Here is a 16,486-nt window from a genome sequence, read left to right on the forward strand (position 1 = left end):
GCTTCCCTCTAAAAAATTTTAAAACAATGTCTTATCTGTTACCATATTAGGAATTGTTTCTGTCAGGTAGGACGTCTGGTGTCTATTACCACCAGTGTGAACACTACAATATATACATCAAGTAAACCTTCTTGTATCTACATTTATTGTCATTTTATCACCCCCACAGGACCACCACAGAGCAGGTATTTTAAAGGTGGTGGATTATTCTCAGCACTGCAGCGACACTGACATGGTTGTGGCAAGTTAGTGTATGTGCGCTGGTATAAGTGGATTAGACACAGCAGTGCTGCTGGCAACTAAGTGTCACAACAGAATCACTGTTCAAGCAAAATCTTTTTTTTTTCTTTCTTTTTATTTTTTTCAAAACTACACAACACTAGTGGCATTTTTACTGCATCAAATCTCACAGTGAATGGACTAATAGAAATTTATAATATATTATATATGTATTATATACATATATAAATGTTAATTAGTTTGTTTGTTTAACCATTTTCAAACCTCTCCTCGAGGAAGCCCAGTATTATATGTACTTATAAGGCAACTCCTGGTTTGACCAATCAGTGCTTCAGTAAATTGTGCTCATGATGTCATTGATGATATTAACAAGTCTCTGTGGTGGCTGTGAAGGTGTCAAGGAAAAAATGAACCCAAGAAATTCTTGTTACTTTTATTGTTTTTGTGTTTATTTGAATTATGAATATGACTTTATTCTAATGTATATTGTGATAAACTCACTGCTGAGGTAAATTGTTAAAAAATTTGCTTAGATGCCTAAACCTTTCACACAGTACTGTATATAAAATGGAATTGTCTGACAATGAAAAAAGCTTTTAATGTTAATGTACATGAGAAGTAATTTTGACTCACTTATATTTTTACGTTATTAAATATAAATTTTATATTCTGTGTTTTCATGTATGCACTGTATGTTATTAATAAAGCTAATAAAATTATTCTTAATAATAACTTTGTGCACACATGTTCAGCAACCTTGGGTTTGACAGAAGAGAGCAGTTGTATAACTTGTGCGTGTATATGTTTTCAGCCCATGCATGAGATAAGAACTAATATGTGTGTTTGCAAGAGAGAGCTAATGTGTGCGCGGGGGTGAGAGCACTCGCCTGAAACTCTCCTAATCCAGCTAAAAATAAGGATTTCAGACATGTGACATGGCAGAGTCGGTAAAATGGCTCCCCATGGAGGCATACTTATTCTGAGTGAAGAGACAGCAGAAACGCAGAACGGATGACTCTCTACACATACACCACAGAGAGAACTTTACAGCCTGAATGCACATGAGCAACGTCTGATGCTTCCTTATTTCTCCTCCCAGCCAGCAGGACCTTGAGCAGAGTGCTTTTTTGCTATTCAACCTTGAGTAATGAAAAAGGTCACGCAGGCCTGCCTGCCAGTGGGGGGTGAGTGAGAGAGGGGCATTATTGCTTAAAGGTTGATAGGATATGGGAAAACAGATAACGAACTGTTAAAGTATTTAGCAGTCAGAGCAAAGCAAACAACAGCTGTTATAAGATATTTCTTATCAGCATTAGAGGAATATGCCATTTCCAAGGTACAGTTTTTCAATGTAAAGTGTGGATATCTTTAGTGAAACATAGATTATTCAACAGAAACTCCCGTTGATCTCAAGTAGTGTCTTTATGGACTATATAGTGTACTTTTAGGGGAGAGACTGCATTAACATAAAAAAACCCTATATCAACATTTTGACTACATAAAAATTTAAATGCAGTTTTTCAGATTTTTGGTCTATGGACATACACTCACTGAGCGCTAATGCTATTATTTAATTTGCCATTTGGCAGCAGTGCAGAGCATAAATTCATGCAGATACAGGCAGGCAGCTTCAAGTAATGTTCGTATCAATCCTTAGAATATGGAAAAATGTGATCTCAGTGGTTTTGACCATGCCATGATTGTTGGTGCCAAACAGGCTGGTTTGAGTATTTCTATATTTAAATTTTCTATATTTTTCTATATTTAAATTTTCATGCACAACAATCTCTAGAATTTATTAAGAATAGTGCAATAAAGAAAAAACATCCTGTGATCGGCAGTTCTGCAGATGGAAATGCCTTGTTGATGAGAGAGAGAACAGAGAATAGCCAGAGTAGTTTGACCTGACAGAAAGGCTAATACAGAAAGGTAATTCAGATAACCACTATATACAATTGTAGAGAGCAGAAAAGCATCGCAGAGTTCAGTGCCGACAGCATGCATCCATGGGCCTAACCTGCCTTGTGTGAGCAGTCCAGCCTGGTGGAGCTTTGCCAGCAATACCTTGCAATGTATTATGAGTTTGAATATCTATATTTCTATACCAAACTGTAATAGATGACGTAAGAGCACTCTCAATAACAGATGAATAAAATGTCACCTGTAGATCTTTTCTTACTTTTTATTTTTGTCTTAAATAGAACAATCTTTTGAGATTTTTGATGATATGAATAGAATTAATTCTACTTCAAAGAATTCCTAATGTAAGTACCTTATATTGACTGTCCCAAAAACTGCACTGGAATTTTTACATTATGTTTCTTCCAATAATCCACAATGATCTCCATAGTTTTTGATGTATTAAGCTGGAGGTCATTGTTAGTACTAATCTATTTATCTCCTGCCAATAACTGGTCTTTTGTAATTGTCTGCAATGAGGCCTATTATGGTCATTTTGTCTGTATATTTCACAATTTTAACAGATTCATTGTGAGATACCAGATCATTAGTATAGAGAGAGAAAAAAGCTACAGAGGCATAGCACATAGCCCTGAGGCACCCCTGAACTACATGACAAACACTGTGAAGTTAAATGATTGATTTTAACAGATTGTTTCCACTCGGAAAATCAATGACATTTAAATGTGATGAAGATATGATAGATATATGTCATTGTTGACCCATCAACTGGCTCAGTAAGCAAATTCATATGAATACAATACTGAAGCTGTACATGACTTCAGGATAATATGCTAAAATGTCTTCATAGCAACTGAAGTAAGTGCTATGGGTCTAAAATCATTCAGTGAGGTGGTAGATACCATCTTTAGGCACAGGATTGATAACTGATTCTTTAAAACCTTTTGGCACAGCATACCACCTAAGAGAGATGTTAAATATTTCTGTGAACCAGTTGAGAAGCACAATAGTTTCACAGAAGATACTGGACAGATATTTCTCAAGATTCACCATGTAAGCCATGTTTGATTCATGAAAGTAACTTTTTTATTGTAAGTGTTATTTGATTGCTGAGTTGTGTGAATAAGTCACAGAATGTACACCTATATTATTTTAATCATTGTGCCTGTAATCAGCTCATAAGTACAGCCAGCTAGGCTAAAGTACAGCTTCTGATGAAGTTTTAAAACTAATGCCCCTTAAGTAAACAGTGAGATTAGTCATTTTTCCCCTCATTTAAACTTCATTTTTTAAACATTTTATTCATAGATTCATCAAAGACGTTCTATAGATGTCATATAAATATAATATAATTCAGTTTTATTATGCTGACATTTGCTGTTCTCTTTTGTGGACTAAAATAAATGTATCAGTGTTTGAAACAGCCTCTATCCACAGATCACTTTGATACAGATGTTTTTAGATATTATGTTTATTTGTCTGCTTCAAACAGCATAGAATTGTATTGAATTGTAATTGAATTTAATTCATCTTTATTTAACAAACTCATCAGCCTGTTACATTTAACCCAGCATATGGGGTAAGCGTTAACATTTATACTCTGTGCTTGAAATAAAGCTGATGCTTTGATTTGTAGCAGAGATGTGTAAGTCGTGTGCATAAAAGAATTATCAGTCTTGCTCAAATATGTTTTACATTTTTTTTAGCAAAAAATTAAATGTGTCAGGTTGTGTCTCACTCTCCAATACATTCAATACATTCAATGTACATTAAATGGTGAATTTGAGTCTAGCCCTTCCTTTTATTAGATTTATTAAACCATGATTCAGTGCCTTAATGAATTCATCAGTGGGTTTTAGTAAAAGCTTGATCTATCAGGCCTGGCTTACTCTGTGGTTGTGTTATGACAAATAGTTGTTCATTGGGGGTAAGCAGGAGAGGGGTGGTACTGTTAAGGGTGATGAGATGTCGATAAAAGAAGGAGGAACGTCTTTGAAAAAATGGACAGAAGTTGACTTGAAGTGATCATGAGATTAAAATAGAGGGAAAACATTGCTTTTGATCATATAAGATGCTGTTTTCCTGTGCTTCACTTCATGGCTTGATCAAGTCTCAACAAAACCAGTTAAACTGCTCGTTTACACATCAAGTACATTTCTTAGGTTTATACGACAAGCCATTTTACAGTAAAGTGTCTGCAGCAATGTGTGAGTGTGAATGTTTGTGGGTTAGAGGGGGTGGGGGAAGAGTAACAGCAGAAGCAGGCCCATCCATAGACATTTTGGGAGATGCGGGTTTAAGGGGAAAAAGGGCACACTGGACATGACTGAATTTTCATTTAACTTACAGCACAAGGCATACACGCTTATACAATCTAATTATTTTCAGAGGAAAGCAAAACCTGTGTTAGAAATCCTTATTTCTACCCAGTCGCCAGCATATACATTGCTAGTGTTATCCACTGTTCTGTCAATGTTATATGAATGTGTGTATTCAGTCCATGTGTCTAACATATTATGTGTCGAATGTGGCTAAGCAAACTATACCTCAATGAAATGGATCTTGTACAATGATGGAGACCACATAAAACACAATTATTACCCATAGCGAACAAGAGGACACTTGAACAGTCTGAGGGCAAAAGGGCAGGGGCTCAAGAACCCTCTTGGGTTCTTCTGTTCATGTGCCTGAGTAAGAGAGTTTTTGGTCTTTAGAACAAAACCTACCCACTACTGTGAGCATGCATGTTTATATTGATTCTAAAAACAGCTGGTATGCTGTTGCTCTTAGTGTGAAGAGCACATACTCCACCCCCTGTCTTCTTTAATGGATCCCGCCTCTTTTCTCATTATAATAGCTGTGTAAATTACCATCCGTATCCCACACAAATAGGCCGGTTCTTTGTAAAAGAAAAAAAAATCAATGCTAAGGCCAGTATTAGTCAGCATTTTCTTCATTCACCAAAGCAGAACCAGCTAGATACCTTGCAGCTCAACATTCTCACTGCACACCCACAGATTTGGTCCAAATGCTTACTTTGCCATGAACTTTTCTGACTGTAGGTTTGATATGTATTGTAACTAGTGGATAGGATCATTAGTCTTGCTCTTGATTGCTCTTACTCCTAATTGAGCTGTCTAGCTTCAAAGAGTGGGAGAGTGAGACGCCTATTATGTCTTACTAGCAACATAAATTAGACATACTGTGTATTTGCCTATAATTAGCAATGCAGCAGGATGTTCTGTTTTTAGAATAATAGGCCTCTCATTAGTACAGTTATGAGGGCTTAAGTAGGGTATCTGTAAGAACCCAACTGTGCAGGCAGATTGTAACATTTATAGCTTTCTCAGTAAAACATACAGAAGACAGAACTAGAAGTATATGGTCAGTTTATTTTGATAGGACATACAAGAATGTGCCTACTCTTCATTATGGCTGCTGATGGGTGTAATATGAAGCTGCAAAATAAATGAAGCCATGAGAACCACGAATGTACCGTAACAAAATTTAGTCTCAGAAGCAAACATTTGTAGGAGAAGGAAATAAATGTTCTTAGCTGTAATGTATGCTAATGGCATACTTAGTTATGATGTTTTGAAATGACAATGAGAGTGCTTTACACATAAATGTAAAAGACTGTGCAAAACTTAGAAAACAAATATTTAACAGAAAATTACACATAATCCTTCACAGCTAAATATCTTTATTCTGTATTTAACAGGTCTACACTTTGCCTTTATTACAGCTTCAATTTTTTTGGAAACGTGCTTTGAGTTTTTCCAGATAAAACTACAGGCATATTTAACAAACCTCCAAAGTTCAGTCTTAGAAGTTGGTTCCATTTTCTGCTTATAATAATCCAAGTAATCTCAAACACATTAATGACATTGAGGTCTGGCTTCTGAGGTCCATTGTTCTGAGAACACCAGCAGCTTCTTTGTTTGATTTGCAGTATTCTTCTTATTTGTCTGATTCCTTTTCCCTGCACAGTTACACATGCCTTCATAACCATAGCATCAGGGTATCAGACAGACACACCTGTGGATTTTTTCAGATCTAAATGAAGAGTGGAGCCTGGTTTTCTCCTCTCTCAAGGATGAACACTTTTAGTACTGTTTCCTGTTGTTCTCTGTATTTTTTAAAATATTTTTGATCAGATCTTACACAAATAAAATGTGGTCTGCTCAGTAATTTATATTGCAAATGCTGCCCCCAATCAAACTGTCATAGGTCCACACAAGCCTCTCACCCTGCCCCTTAATGTGCTAGCTGATTAAATTCACCAATTTTGTCTTAAAAAGTAGTTTATCTCCAGAACGTCTCTCAGTAGATATGGTTCTACCTCAGGCCTCTCATATCTACACAAAATCCCCTCTTAACCTGCTCACCCTCGATTCACCAGGCTTTACTGTGGTTATCTTTCTTTCTGTTCTTTCCCTCTCTCGCTCTTTCTTACTGCTTCTGCCACTGTTTTATCCTTTCTCTAAACACACCACCTTCTTTCATGCTGACGGCTTGCACCTCTCTCTCTCTTTCTCTCTCTCTCTCTTCCTCTCATTCCTCTTTATCTGCCCTACATGAGTCTGATTTAATTTCCTCTGGCGTAACCATCTTCTTGTTTCAGGTCACAGTGCAAGCTGCGGGTGTCTTTAGCGAACTATGGATTTATCAGCAGTATCTGCAGCTGATCCTGAGTGGTGTCTCTATAGACTTCACAGTGCGCTATACCTGCTTGTCCAGTGTTTCTTCTGAAATCAAGTGTTTTAATAAGGAGTTTGCCCTTCTTTTACTACAATAACAATCCCTACTCTTTTGAGAAGGCTTTATGCTTGATGTTGGACCATTGCTGTGAGGATTTCATTGCATATGGCCCCATTTTATTGAGGCAAGGTACTGATTCTGGGTGATTATTTCTGGATCACAAATGCTGCTCCAAACTTTTCCAAGTGATGTTGTGACATCCAGAGAACACAGTTCTACTGTTCTACAGCATCACTTGGAAAATGCTGAGGGGCTTTATACCCCTCTAGCCAGTGCTTACAATTGGATATGGTAACCGTGTGTGGTTGCTCCAGAGGGTGTCATTCTATTGTCAATGCTTTTATGTAGATTGTACACTATTGATTTAAAAATTTTACATTAGGTTCCCACTGCTTCCAATTATTCAGACAGTCAATCCTTACAAATAAACCCCTGAAGCAAACAGTGTTAGCTAGCTAACTCAATATTTAGCAGTGACTAGAAAACAAAGGTGTCTGTTCTAATATGTTTCAACAACAATGGATATTAGAGGATGAAATTAATTCTGCTTCTCCCACAGTATGTCAGATACATTTAACCGGCTCAGTAAAAGAGATTCAGTGCCTTTATTTAAGGATGGTGACTTCCACACAAGACATAGTTGATGTGTTTACTATAGCAGTGGATTATAGTAAAAGCTACTCTGGTTGGACTGTGATTGAACTAATTGCCCACTGGAGAATCATTAAGCGAATGCACATGAATTCCTAATTGAATCCCACCTCTTTTTTCGTCTCTTGGCTCTGATTTGTCAGAATAAAAATGGCTGATGTCCCTTAAGGTTCAACAGCAGTGGCTCTGTGTGTTCGTGCAATGTTTTAGTGGCTAGAGTTCAAGGCTATCCTGGATGAAATCACTGCTGTCAGTGCATAGCATGTGGATACTGTGCTGTCAGGTCTGTTCTAATCACAGACTCCACTCGGCTTGTTCACCTGCTAAAGTGAAATGAGTTAGTGGAGAGTGCAGCTTGTCTTCAGCCTGTTCGTACAACTAAACTCGAAATGTCTTTATCTTTGCCCTTTTCACAGAGCGGCTGCAAGAAAACAAAATATTCTGAACTTCCTCTCCTATCACTCCTATCAGTTCCATATTATGAGCTGGTGGTATTTCAGTTTTCATGGATGCAGATCAAAGAAATGGTTTTTCAGTGGCCTGAGACTCATCTGTATGCCTCTTGCACTCCCTTAGTCTTTTTTTCTGCTTGTCCCTCATGTCACTCTCTGATTACCTTAATGTCTCATGTTTCATGCTGATCACATGGCTTGTGACTGACATATTGATCCATCAGAGTGCATGAGTGTGGCGAAGGGCTGAGGTTGCACATGCTGCCTTTTTCACTATCACACACTCACCATGCATGCACACATACACGCACATACACACACACACAGACACCCCTTCACAAACACATATACAGAGAGGTGGCTAGATAGAGAGAAAGTGTAAGAGAGTGTGTGACAAGAGAGAGAACCAAAAAAGGCTATGTTCAACACATAAGTGCAACTCCATAAAAGATCTCAAGGGAAAATCAGGGAAGAATGAAAGTGAATTTGCTAGACTGGCTACTATTACAGCCACGCTAACTTCACCCATCACACAATGCTGCCCTGATTTGCATCCCGCTCTGAAGAAGGAGATAATCATGTGGCCTGCAGCCTCACTCTGTTGCGCTCTGACTGTAGCGAGAAGGGTAATGGAGTCGCTCTCATCATCACCCATTGTAACAAACAGTAAGAAGCACGAGACCTGATTGAGTAACTCGTTTCTCATTCACCAAGTGTTTTCATGTTCAGAAAAACTCCCATGGGCCTGGCTTCACAGCATCACTGCAACACAAAGATCATCAGGAGATGAAAGACAGCATTCTTTTAGAGCACTTGTTAGAAAAGTTAAGATGATCTTAAAGTGATAGCTTGTAGCTTTGGCCCTGGAGCTACAGGGCTAATGTAGCTAACAAATAAGAGAAGCTAACAGACACTGTTAGCACTGTGAAAACTGCAGCTTAAATCATCACATACATGCCTCTAGCTATGTTGAGTTCTACAATAATCTCAAATAGACTTGATTATGTGGTTTTTGACGTTGTATGACTATAAACCATGGGCAAAAGTACAACCAGAATTCAGGCTTCAAGGTGGCTGCTACCACTTTTTTTACTACTCTGTACTTATTTGCTATAAACTTCAGGGGAGGCACATACACCAAGTAAATCCTAGAGTTCACAAATGGAAATTTGGAAAAAAAACAGTCACAACAGCCATTAGGTTATTCATTTATCTAGGTATGAGTTTAGATATAAAATAATCCACTTGAATAAGGCAAGGGAACCTCAAAAGAAAGTAAGTTACCAAACTGGAGTTCATAAAATGAGTAAAAGAGAAAATGGGGCTCTTAACAACTGTTCAAATCCTGCCAGACCACCATCAGAAGAGTTTTTAAAGCTTTCATCTTTGAGAGAAAGGAAAAAATCAAGCTCTACTCGTTCTTCAGATCTGTTTCTGTCCATCCTTCCACTGTGAGAAGACAACTTAATGCTATGAATCTGCTGCCAAGAAGCAGCATCTCAGAAAAGGCAATAGACAAAAAAGATGAAAATTTGCAAATCAAACAAAGAAGCTGAAGTTGTTCTGACTGACCACCCCTGAGTCCAGATCTCAACATGACTAAATATGGATTACTTGGATTGTGAGAGGCAAAGTGTGGAAAGGCTAAATGCTGAAAAAAAAATATAATATTGCATCACATGTTGAGTTGTATGGATAATTTTCTGTTAAATATATTTTATACATTTCTCCTGATGCTGAGATCTGAGAAATTAATAAGTTAATGGTACACAATGGCCATTTTGATGGAAAACAAATTAATGAAGTTCTCTGACTTTTGCTCTTTACTGCATTTTGTCATGGTTATAACAAGACTTCCAATTAATTTTGTACCGTTTCTATTGGACCATTCATAATGAAATGACATACAATGCAAAGGGTGGATGACATTTTTGAGAAAATAAAAAAGATAAATATTAAACTAGTAAATTGTTACAAGGTTTTTTGTACCATATATTCTATACATGTAGAGTAATGCAGTGAGACAGCATGTTGAATGCACAATAGTGACACAGTTCTACAGAACTACAAGGAAAAAAGAAATGCATGTGTATGCATTTGTGCATGGAGAGTTGGGCGAGGCGATTACATGAGCTAAAAAGAATCTCAAAGGGCCCGATAGCTAGTGACAGAGTGTAATAGCTCTTTTGTGTTCTCTTTCATAAGGTCAGTGACTGCTACTTCAAGGCACAACACTGCAGTTCATACAAAAAGCTAACTAGGCCTGTCGGCATGCAAAAAGACACAGAGATACACGCACACCCACACAAGTCCTGTGACAATGCAATGTACAGCCTTGACTTCAGTATTATTATTTTAGTCATACTTTAAGCTCAAAGAATCATCACTTCTTTCCAGTCTTTGAAATGACAATAAAATGCTTAATTACTTTTGGGGTAGAGTAAGAGCCTAATTCCGTTAACATGAATAGGAAAGTAGGGTGGACAACAGGAAACTATCTAGTACTGTAGGGGCCTTTGATTTTATGGGCAATCAGTAAATGATCATCTTTTATTAAGTATTGCGGGTCATGTGAATAGACAATGGGACAGGACCCAAAATACATTAACAGGCAATTATAGAAAAGGCTTCTTCTGCAGACTGTGGGTCTATAGCTCTGTAGTTAGAGCACTGGTCTTGTAAACCAGGGGTTGTGAGTTCAAGTCTACTGGTGACCTGTCCAGGGTGTATCCTGCCTTCTGCCCGATGACTGCTGGGATAGGCTCCAGCAACCCTGACGGAGAAGCGGCTTAGATGATGGATGGATGGGCTTCTTCTGCAGACATCAGCAAAATTATCATTTTAAGTACAAAAGAGTTAGCCCAGAAACATAGGTTGCTGGAGTTGCTGTAATATTCCAGAGGCAGATTTACTAACATTTTCAACTGTTGCAATTTTTTTTGCATTGTTTTGCTCTTAAAAGTGGCTGTAAAAAGTACTAAGCATGTGTAACAGCACCCATAATAAAATCAATGGGGTGGTGGCTGCTCGTGTGCACTTTTGTATATCATTGCTGTGTCAAATAAAAAAAGAAAACAACAACAAAAAGTCTCCAAAATAGCATTTCCACTGGTCCAAGGTGGAACCTGGTGGAACATCTGACCTGTATATGTTGTATTTATATCTTATATTATCACAAAATAATTTTGAGAGGTTTACCTCTGTACTTACACTTAGAGAGTTGTGAAAATATGAGGCAAGTATGTCTAATAGCCTTCCTTCTCTCAGTTAATGAAGTAAAACATTATTTAGGCAGTAAAAATTATTTTGACATGCAACCAAATTACGCTGTAAAATTATGCAGCAAAATTTAATGCTCCCCAGTTTTAAATTATAGCAATGCAGCATGGTGCACCAGATTCTACAGCTACTTTAAAAATGTGGACAGTGTGAATTCATAGTTTTTCCAGCAGGAGGAATCTAATGTCGGATTCAATGAAAATGCAGGGGGAAAAAGGGTCACCTTGTGTGAGCATATTACATTTGTTATAAAACAAAAACGTATTTAAGGAAATAACATGTCTGTTGTATGGGTCTTGTTTATTCTTATGGTAGGTCTGGGACCCCCTCTGCCCTAACTCAGTTTGATCCTTGGGCCACCCTCAACCAGAGCAAAGTATCTTAATTGGGGCCTTTTTCTATACTTGATCTTTCAGAAGTCCTTGTTGTGAGGCAACGTGAATATAAATTGAAGTTGGAATGAGTTTACAAAACTTTGCAAAACAATCTCTAAAGTCAATCAAAGTTCAAGCCATTTAAAATGTTTTTGCACAGCTTTAGAAATCTGTATGCTATAGAGATTAAACTATGTCTAGGTCATTCAATATCTGTGTACTTTAATGAGAAATTCTACTAGATAAAATATTTGACTTTATTTTTCAAAATAGCCTTCACTTTTTTGACAAAATGAATACAATTTCAAGGATGATTTGGGTAAGACTTGTCTGTGCAGACACATAAGCCTCTTTTCACAGTCACCCATGATAATAAAGAACATTCTGAAGTCATTTTAATGACAAATGTGTGCCTGTTACAAGACCTGGAGCCAGTTCTGTTTCAAATCCTCAAAATTGGGAAATTAATTGAGTTCAATAGGGGAATTTGGTTCGTTATGTGGGAAATTTACACCAAAATATGCAGGTGAATTTAAATTGTGAAGTGAATTTCACAATTACCCTTCCTTAGGCTAACTTGAAATGGGATTTTGCTACGCCGGTCACATCGACCTCACCATACACATCCACTTTATATCTGAGAAACAGACAGAGCAGAATGGCAGATATGTCACTCATTTTGTGCTTGCAATTGATGGATGTCCTTCACCGTGATGATTCACACACATGACTCTGAATCATGGCAGTGATTGACTGCAGTGACTCTCCTGCGCTTTAGAGACTTCAGCAGTGACTCAACACTAAAATTCAAACCAATGACCTAAATACCACCAGCACTGACTCACTAAACTGAACTCACTCCCAGTGGGAGAATCAGAGCCTTGATGTCTTTTACTGATTCGCACCAGATATTCCACCGAATTATATAATGGTCAGAGTTCACAGGGCTACACATACGACAAAAAAGAACTAAGTTGGGCTGCTGCTAATGTGTACACTGCTTTTTACTCAGCACTTGGTGTTTGCATCTGGTGTAACATTGTCCATCTGGCATTGTAACATGGATAACAAGAAGTTATTATGTTTAAACTACAACGTGAAAGTTATGCCTGGATGTTTTTCTTTACTTTTTCCATATTTTCCCCTTATTCTGTGCATATAAGCACCAAAACATTAATGTAGATGTAAGCAGTTTGTTCTATAAGACAAAACCTATAATAGGAAAAAAGGAGATGGTTAAAAAAGATGACCTGCCTAGTCAATCCAGGAAGCAGCCAAAGTGTCCACTTGTCTTAAGCAAACACATCCATCTATCTGAAATGAGTGCTTTAAAATGTTTGTGCTATGGAGGTCGAACTCAGTCTCGGTCAAACAGTACATACTTCATTCAATATCTGTCTGCTTTAACAAGGAATTCTTGTATAGAATATTTTTGCCTCATTGTTCACAGTACCCTTCACTCCTTCAACACAAAATTAAACACAATTTTATGTATGATTTGGGTAAGACTGATCTGTTCAGACAAATGAGGATCCACCATGATAATTAAAAACATTCTTAATTCATTCCACTGAAGAATTTACCTGTTACAAGACCTGAGGTGAGCTCCATTTCAGATCTTCGTAACTGGGAAGTTAACTGATCTCAAAAGGAGAATTTGAGACATTTACACCATAATATGCGGGTGATTTTGATTTGTGAGATGAATTTCATAATCAGACTAATTCCTTCCCTTTTGAAGATGGATCAAAATCAAAAATGGCCTAATTGATTTTATCCATCTGGCCATGTCTGTAGTGGGCTAGTGACCTCCAGCTGTTAAGAGCTTGTTGTAAATTGTAAGTGATCAACCTGGATCAATAACTGAGGGGAATTAGATGGGTGCTGTAGTGCGTCCATGCAAGATCAGGATCAGACACAAGAGTGGTAACAGTATGACACTCTGCAGCATACTGTGATCAATAGCCTGCAGCTTTACACCAGGACTGGGCTGAAAGAAAGAAAGAACGAATGAAAGAAAGAAAAAAAAAACCAAGATAGCCAGATGATAACAAAAGAGGCAATCTGCATGCAAAGCATGATTATGTATTGGGCCAGCCTGAACCTTAATACCAAGTTTAGTTGTTCTAGATTTAACACTGTAAATACGGGGGGCAGTTTTGAAAAAGGCTTTTGCAGTCAACAGGGGCAATAAGCTAAAAGAATAGAGGAATGAATAGGATGCATGGGAGTAAGAACACAAAACAGGCCTGTTTCATGTAGCTTTTGGGTATACACAGAATTCTGGGCCTCTATCTTGAACACTGAGGGATTTGCAAAATCAGTTTTCTTTTGGGAGAACGGAGGAGGAATGAAAGCTAGAAGGATCAAATACACAGAGCAGTGGGGATAATGTGGAGCTTCATAGCTCAGTATTATTAGACTCCAAGAAGTTGAAGGAAAAAAGTTAACTGGGAAAAATGTGAAGAGAGAAATAGAAAAAATACACAGACTGGGCTGCAGACCTGAAAATGTGTTTTACATAGGAAACCTTCAGCTGTGACTACATGAGCGAGTAGTAATAAAACGGACCGTTTGGAGCTAAATAATGAATGGAGGTCTATGGCGAGAAAAGCACACCTAATAATAAACCTCACAATAATAACAATAATAATAATAATAATAGGTTAACTTGCCTATTTGGTTGTGTTTGTTTTATTAGCAACAGATAGTATAGTTAGTTAATGATAATAATAATAATAATAACAATAGTCATGATACTAATAATATTTTAATATAAGTAGTCTCTGCCATCACAACAAAAAAATGAAAATTATTGAGTTATTGTTATTAAAAAGGCCAATAAATTCACTGGATTACATTAAACCGGCAAAGCACACCCATCTAATCGGGGTGAGCGCTGTAGCGCGCGGCCCTCTGCGCACGCGGCCGATCTCGCGTTTGCATCTTGGCCCTAAAGTCACCTTGGAAGATGAATGAGCGGGGCGGTGGATGGCGCGCGCGGAGCAAAGTGGGGCTGTGCTGCACGGAGGACGCGCGCCACCGCGCAGGTCACGTGACCCCCTACTACGGCAATGACACTGCTTTATTTTGGTCCGCTCCATCAGGAGCCCCCGGAGGAGAGCTAGAACGGGCAGCTGTCCCGAGCCGAAGGGCGCGAGGCTGCGTTTGAAACATCACTGTCCCACCACCAGCGGACTGCACGACCACCCCACACATCCTTCGTCCCCGTTGTCGCTCTGCTGCCTTATATAACAGCAGAACGTTAGAACCGGAGCTGCGGCGCGGCCTTGTTATCATGTTTTTGGTGGTGATGATTATGGTGTGTGTGTGTGTGTGTGTGTGTGTGTGTGTGTGTGTGTGTGTGTGTGTGTGTGTGTTGGGGGGTGAACCAAGTGAGCCTGTGAAGGTGAGAGCAGCGCATGCTCCCCCCCCCCAACCCCGCCTCCGAGCGCGCTCTTACCTTCAGCTGTCTCCGCGCCATGTCGGTCGGCTGCTTGGCGTTGAACGGGTACGCGACGCAGCGCATGACGAACACGTAGAGCTGCAGCTTCCTCTTCCTCTCCTCTTCCTCCCGCTGCAGCCTCTCCGCGTCCTCCTTCTCCTGCTCTCCGGCGGCCGTGGGGCTCGGGCTGGCCGGCCTGGCGCTGCTGCCGCGGCTGCTGGGCTGCAGCCTGTCCGAGCTCTCATTGCTCCGGTTCGGCGAGACGCGAGAGAAGCTCGCCTGCGGCGCCAGCGCCTCTTTGCTCTCCTCCTCCACTATCCCGTCCGATTCCTCCTCGCTGGATGACGGATCCAACATTTTGCCTCTTTTCTTTTCCTTCCCTTTTTTGGTTTCAAATCAGCGACGGACCGCGCTGGGCTGGAGTCGGGGCTGGCCGAGCTCGACTAATCGACTAATTCACAAAACGCGGTCGTAAGATTGTCGGAATGCTGGGGATATTTCGCGCGCGGAGGCTGCGGGCGCGGACGCTGCAATCGCTCTGCACGCGGCCGGAGCGACACCGCTGCTTACGTGTGTGTTCAGGGGGCCAGTCAGTGCGAGAGATGCGCGTGTAAGAGAGTGAGGGAGAGGGAGAGAGAGAGGGTGGGGTGGGGGCCGGGTTGAGAAGGGGGCGAGCAGCTCTTTCAATGAAAGGAAACGAACGGCGTATTGGTTTTCCCACCGGTTTTCCGGATGCTTTCAGCACCCGAATTTGGTTTCGGCAGCTCCCGCCTCCTGCGCTAGAATTGGCTGTTAATTCATACTCATACACCGCAGCGGCTTGTTAGCATGAACTACTAACCAATAACAGCGCTACCAGCGGGGTTTGACGGAATACGGGTGGGGAAAAAACAAACGATGTCCACTTCCTGCCAGGCGCGGCAGCTGTCCGTGGTACTGAATGCGGGCGAGGCTTGTTCCGGTCGCGCGACTGCTCGCACAGCACGGTAGCTGGAGTCACTTGTACACATTTTCAGTATTCGAGTTTCATTACACCCAGACATGGACAGTCTGCAGTCTGCATTAAGACCTCTTTCAGCTTTAACAGCACTACAAGGAGGCCGACAATCAAGTGGCATCTGTCTGCCTTTTGAATATTAAGCAAGGTAATAGCATCATTTCAGTAAACGTCCATGTTCCTAGGCCTGCATTCAAGTGTTGATCTGAAGCCACTGGCACACAGCACTTTTGTTCAAGTGGGTAGATGAAACAGCTGCCAGGAAACAAGGTCATGCAATCAAATGTGAAATGCTCTCCGAATGGTGGTGTTAGACCTGTGTTCATGCACTGCTGCCTGTAATGATAGGAACAAAGTTCCATGTTTT

At 39.7% G+C, this 16,486-nt stretch overlaps 1 protein-coding gene across 15 annotated transcripts in view; it reads right to left on the reverse strand.

Annotated features, from left to right (window-relative positions):
* Positions 1-15,785, reverse strand: part of cadpsb (Ca2+-dependent activator protein for secretion b) — a 97,972-nt gene extending 82,187 nt beyond the window's left edge. For 6 of the 15 annotated variants that reach the window (XM_017712636.2, XM_017712632.2, XM_017712634.2 and 3 more), the window contains exon 1: positions 15,141-15,781. In XM_017712636.2, coding sequence (XP_017568125.1) covers positions 15,141-15,479 — 339 coding nt within the window. In that variant the 5' untranslated portion in view covers positions 15,480-15,781. Of the gene's footprint in view, positions 1-15,140 lie in introns of all 15 variants that reach the window. The other 9 variants (XM_017712638.2, XM_017712637.2, XM_037534877.1 and 6 more) reach the window with 5 other exon arrangements.
* Between the last annotated feature and the right edge of the window lie 701 nt (positions 15,786-16,486).

This window comes from Pygocentrus nattereri, chromosome 26, assembly GCF_015220715.1.
Source record: "Pygocentrus nattereri isolate fPygNat1 chromosome 26, fPygNat1.pri, whole genome shotgun sequence".
Taxonomy (NCBI): Eukaryota; Metazoa; Chordata; class Actinopteri; order Characiformes; family Serrasalmidae; genus Pygocentrus; species Pygocentrus nattereri.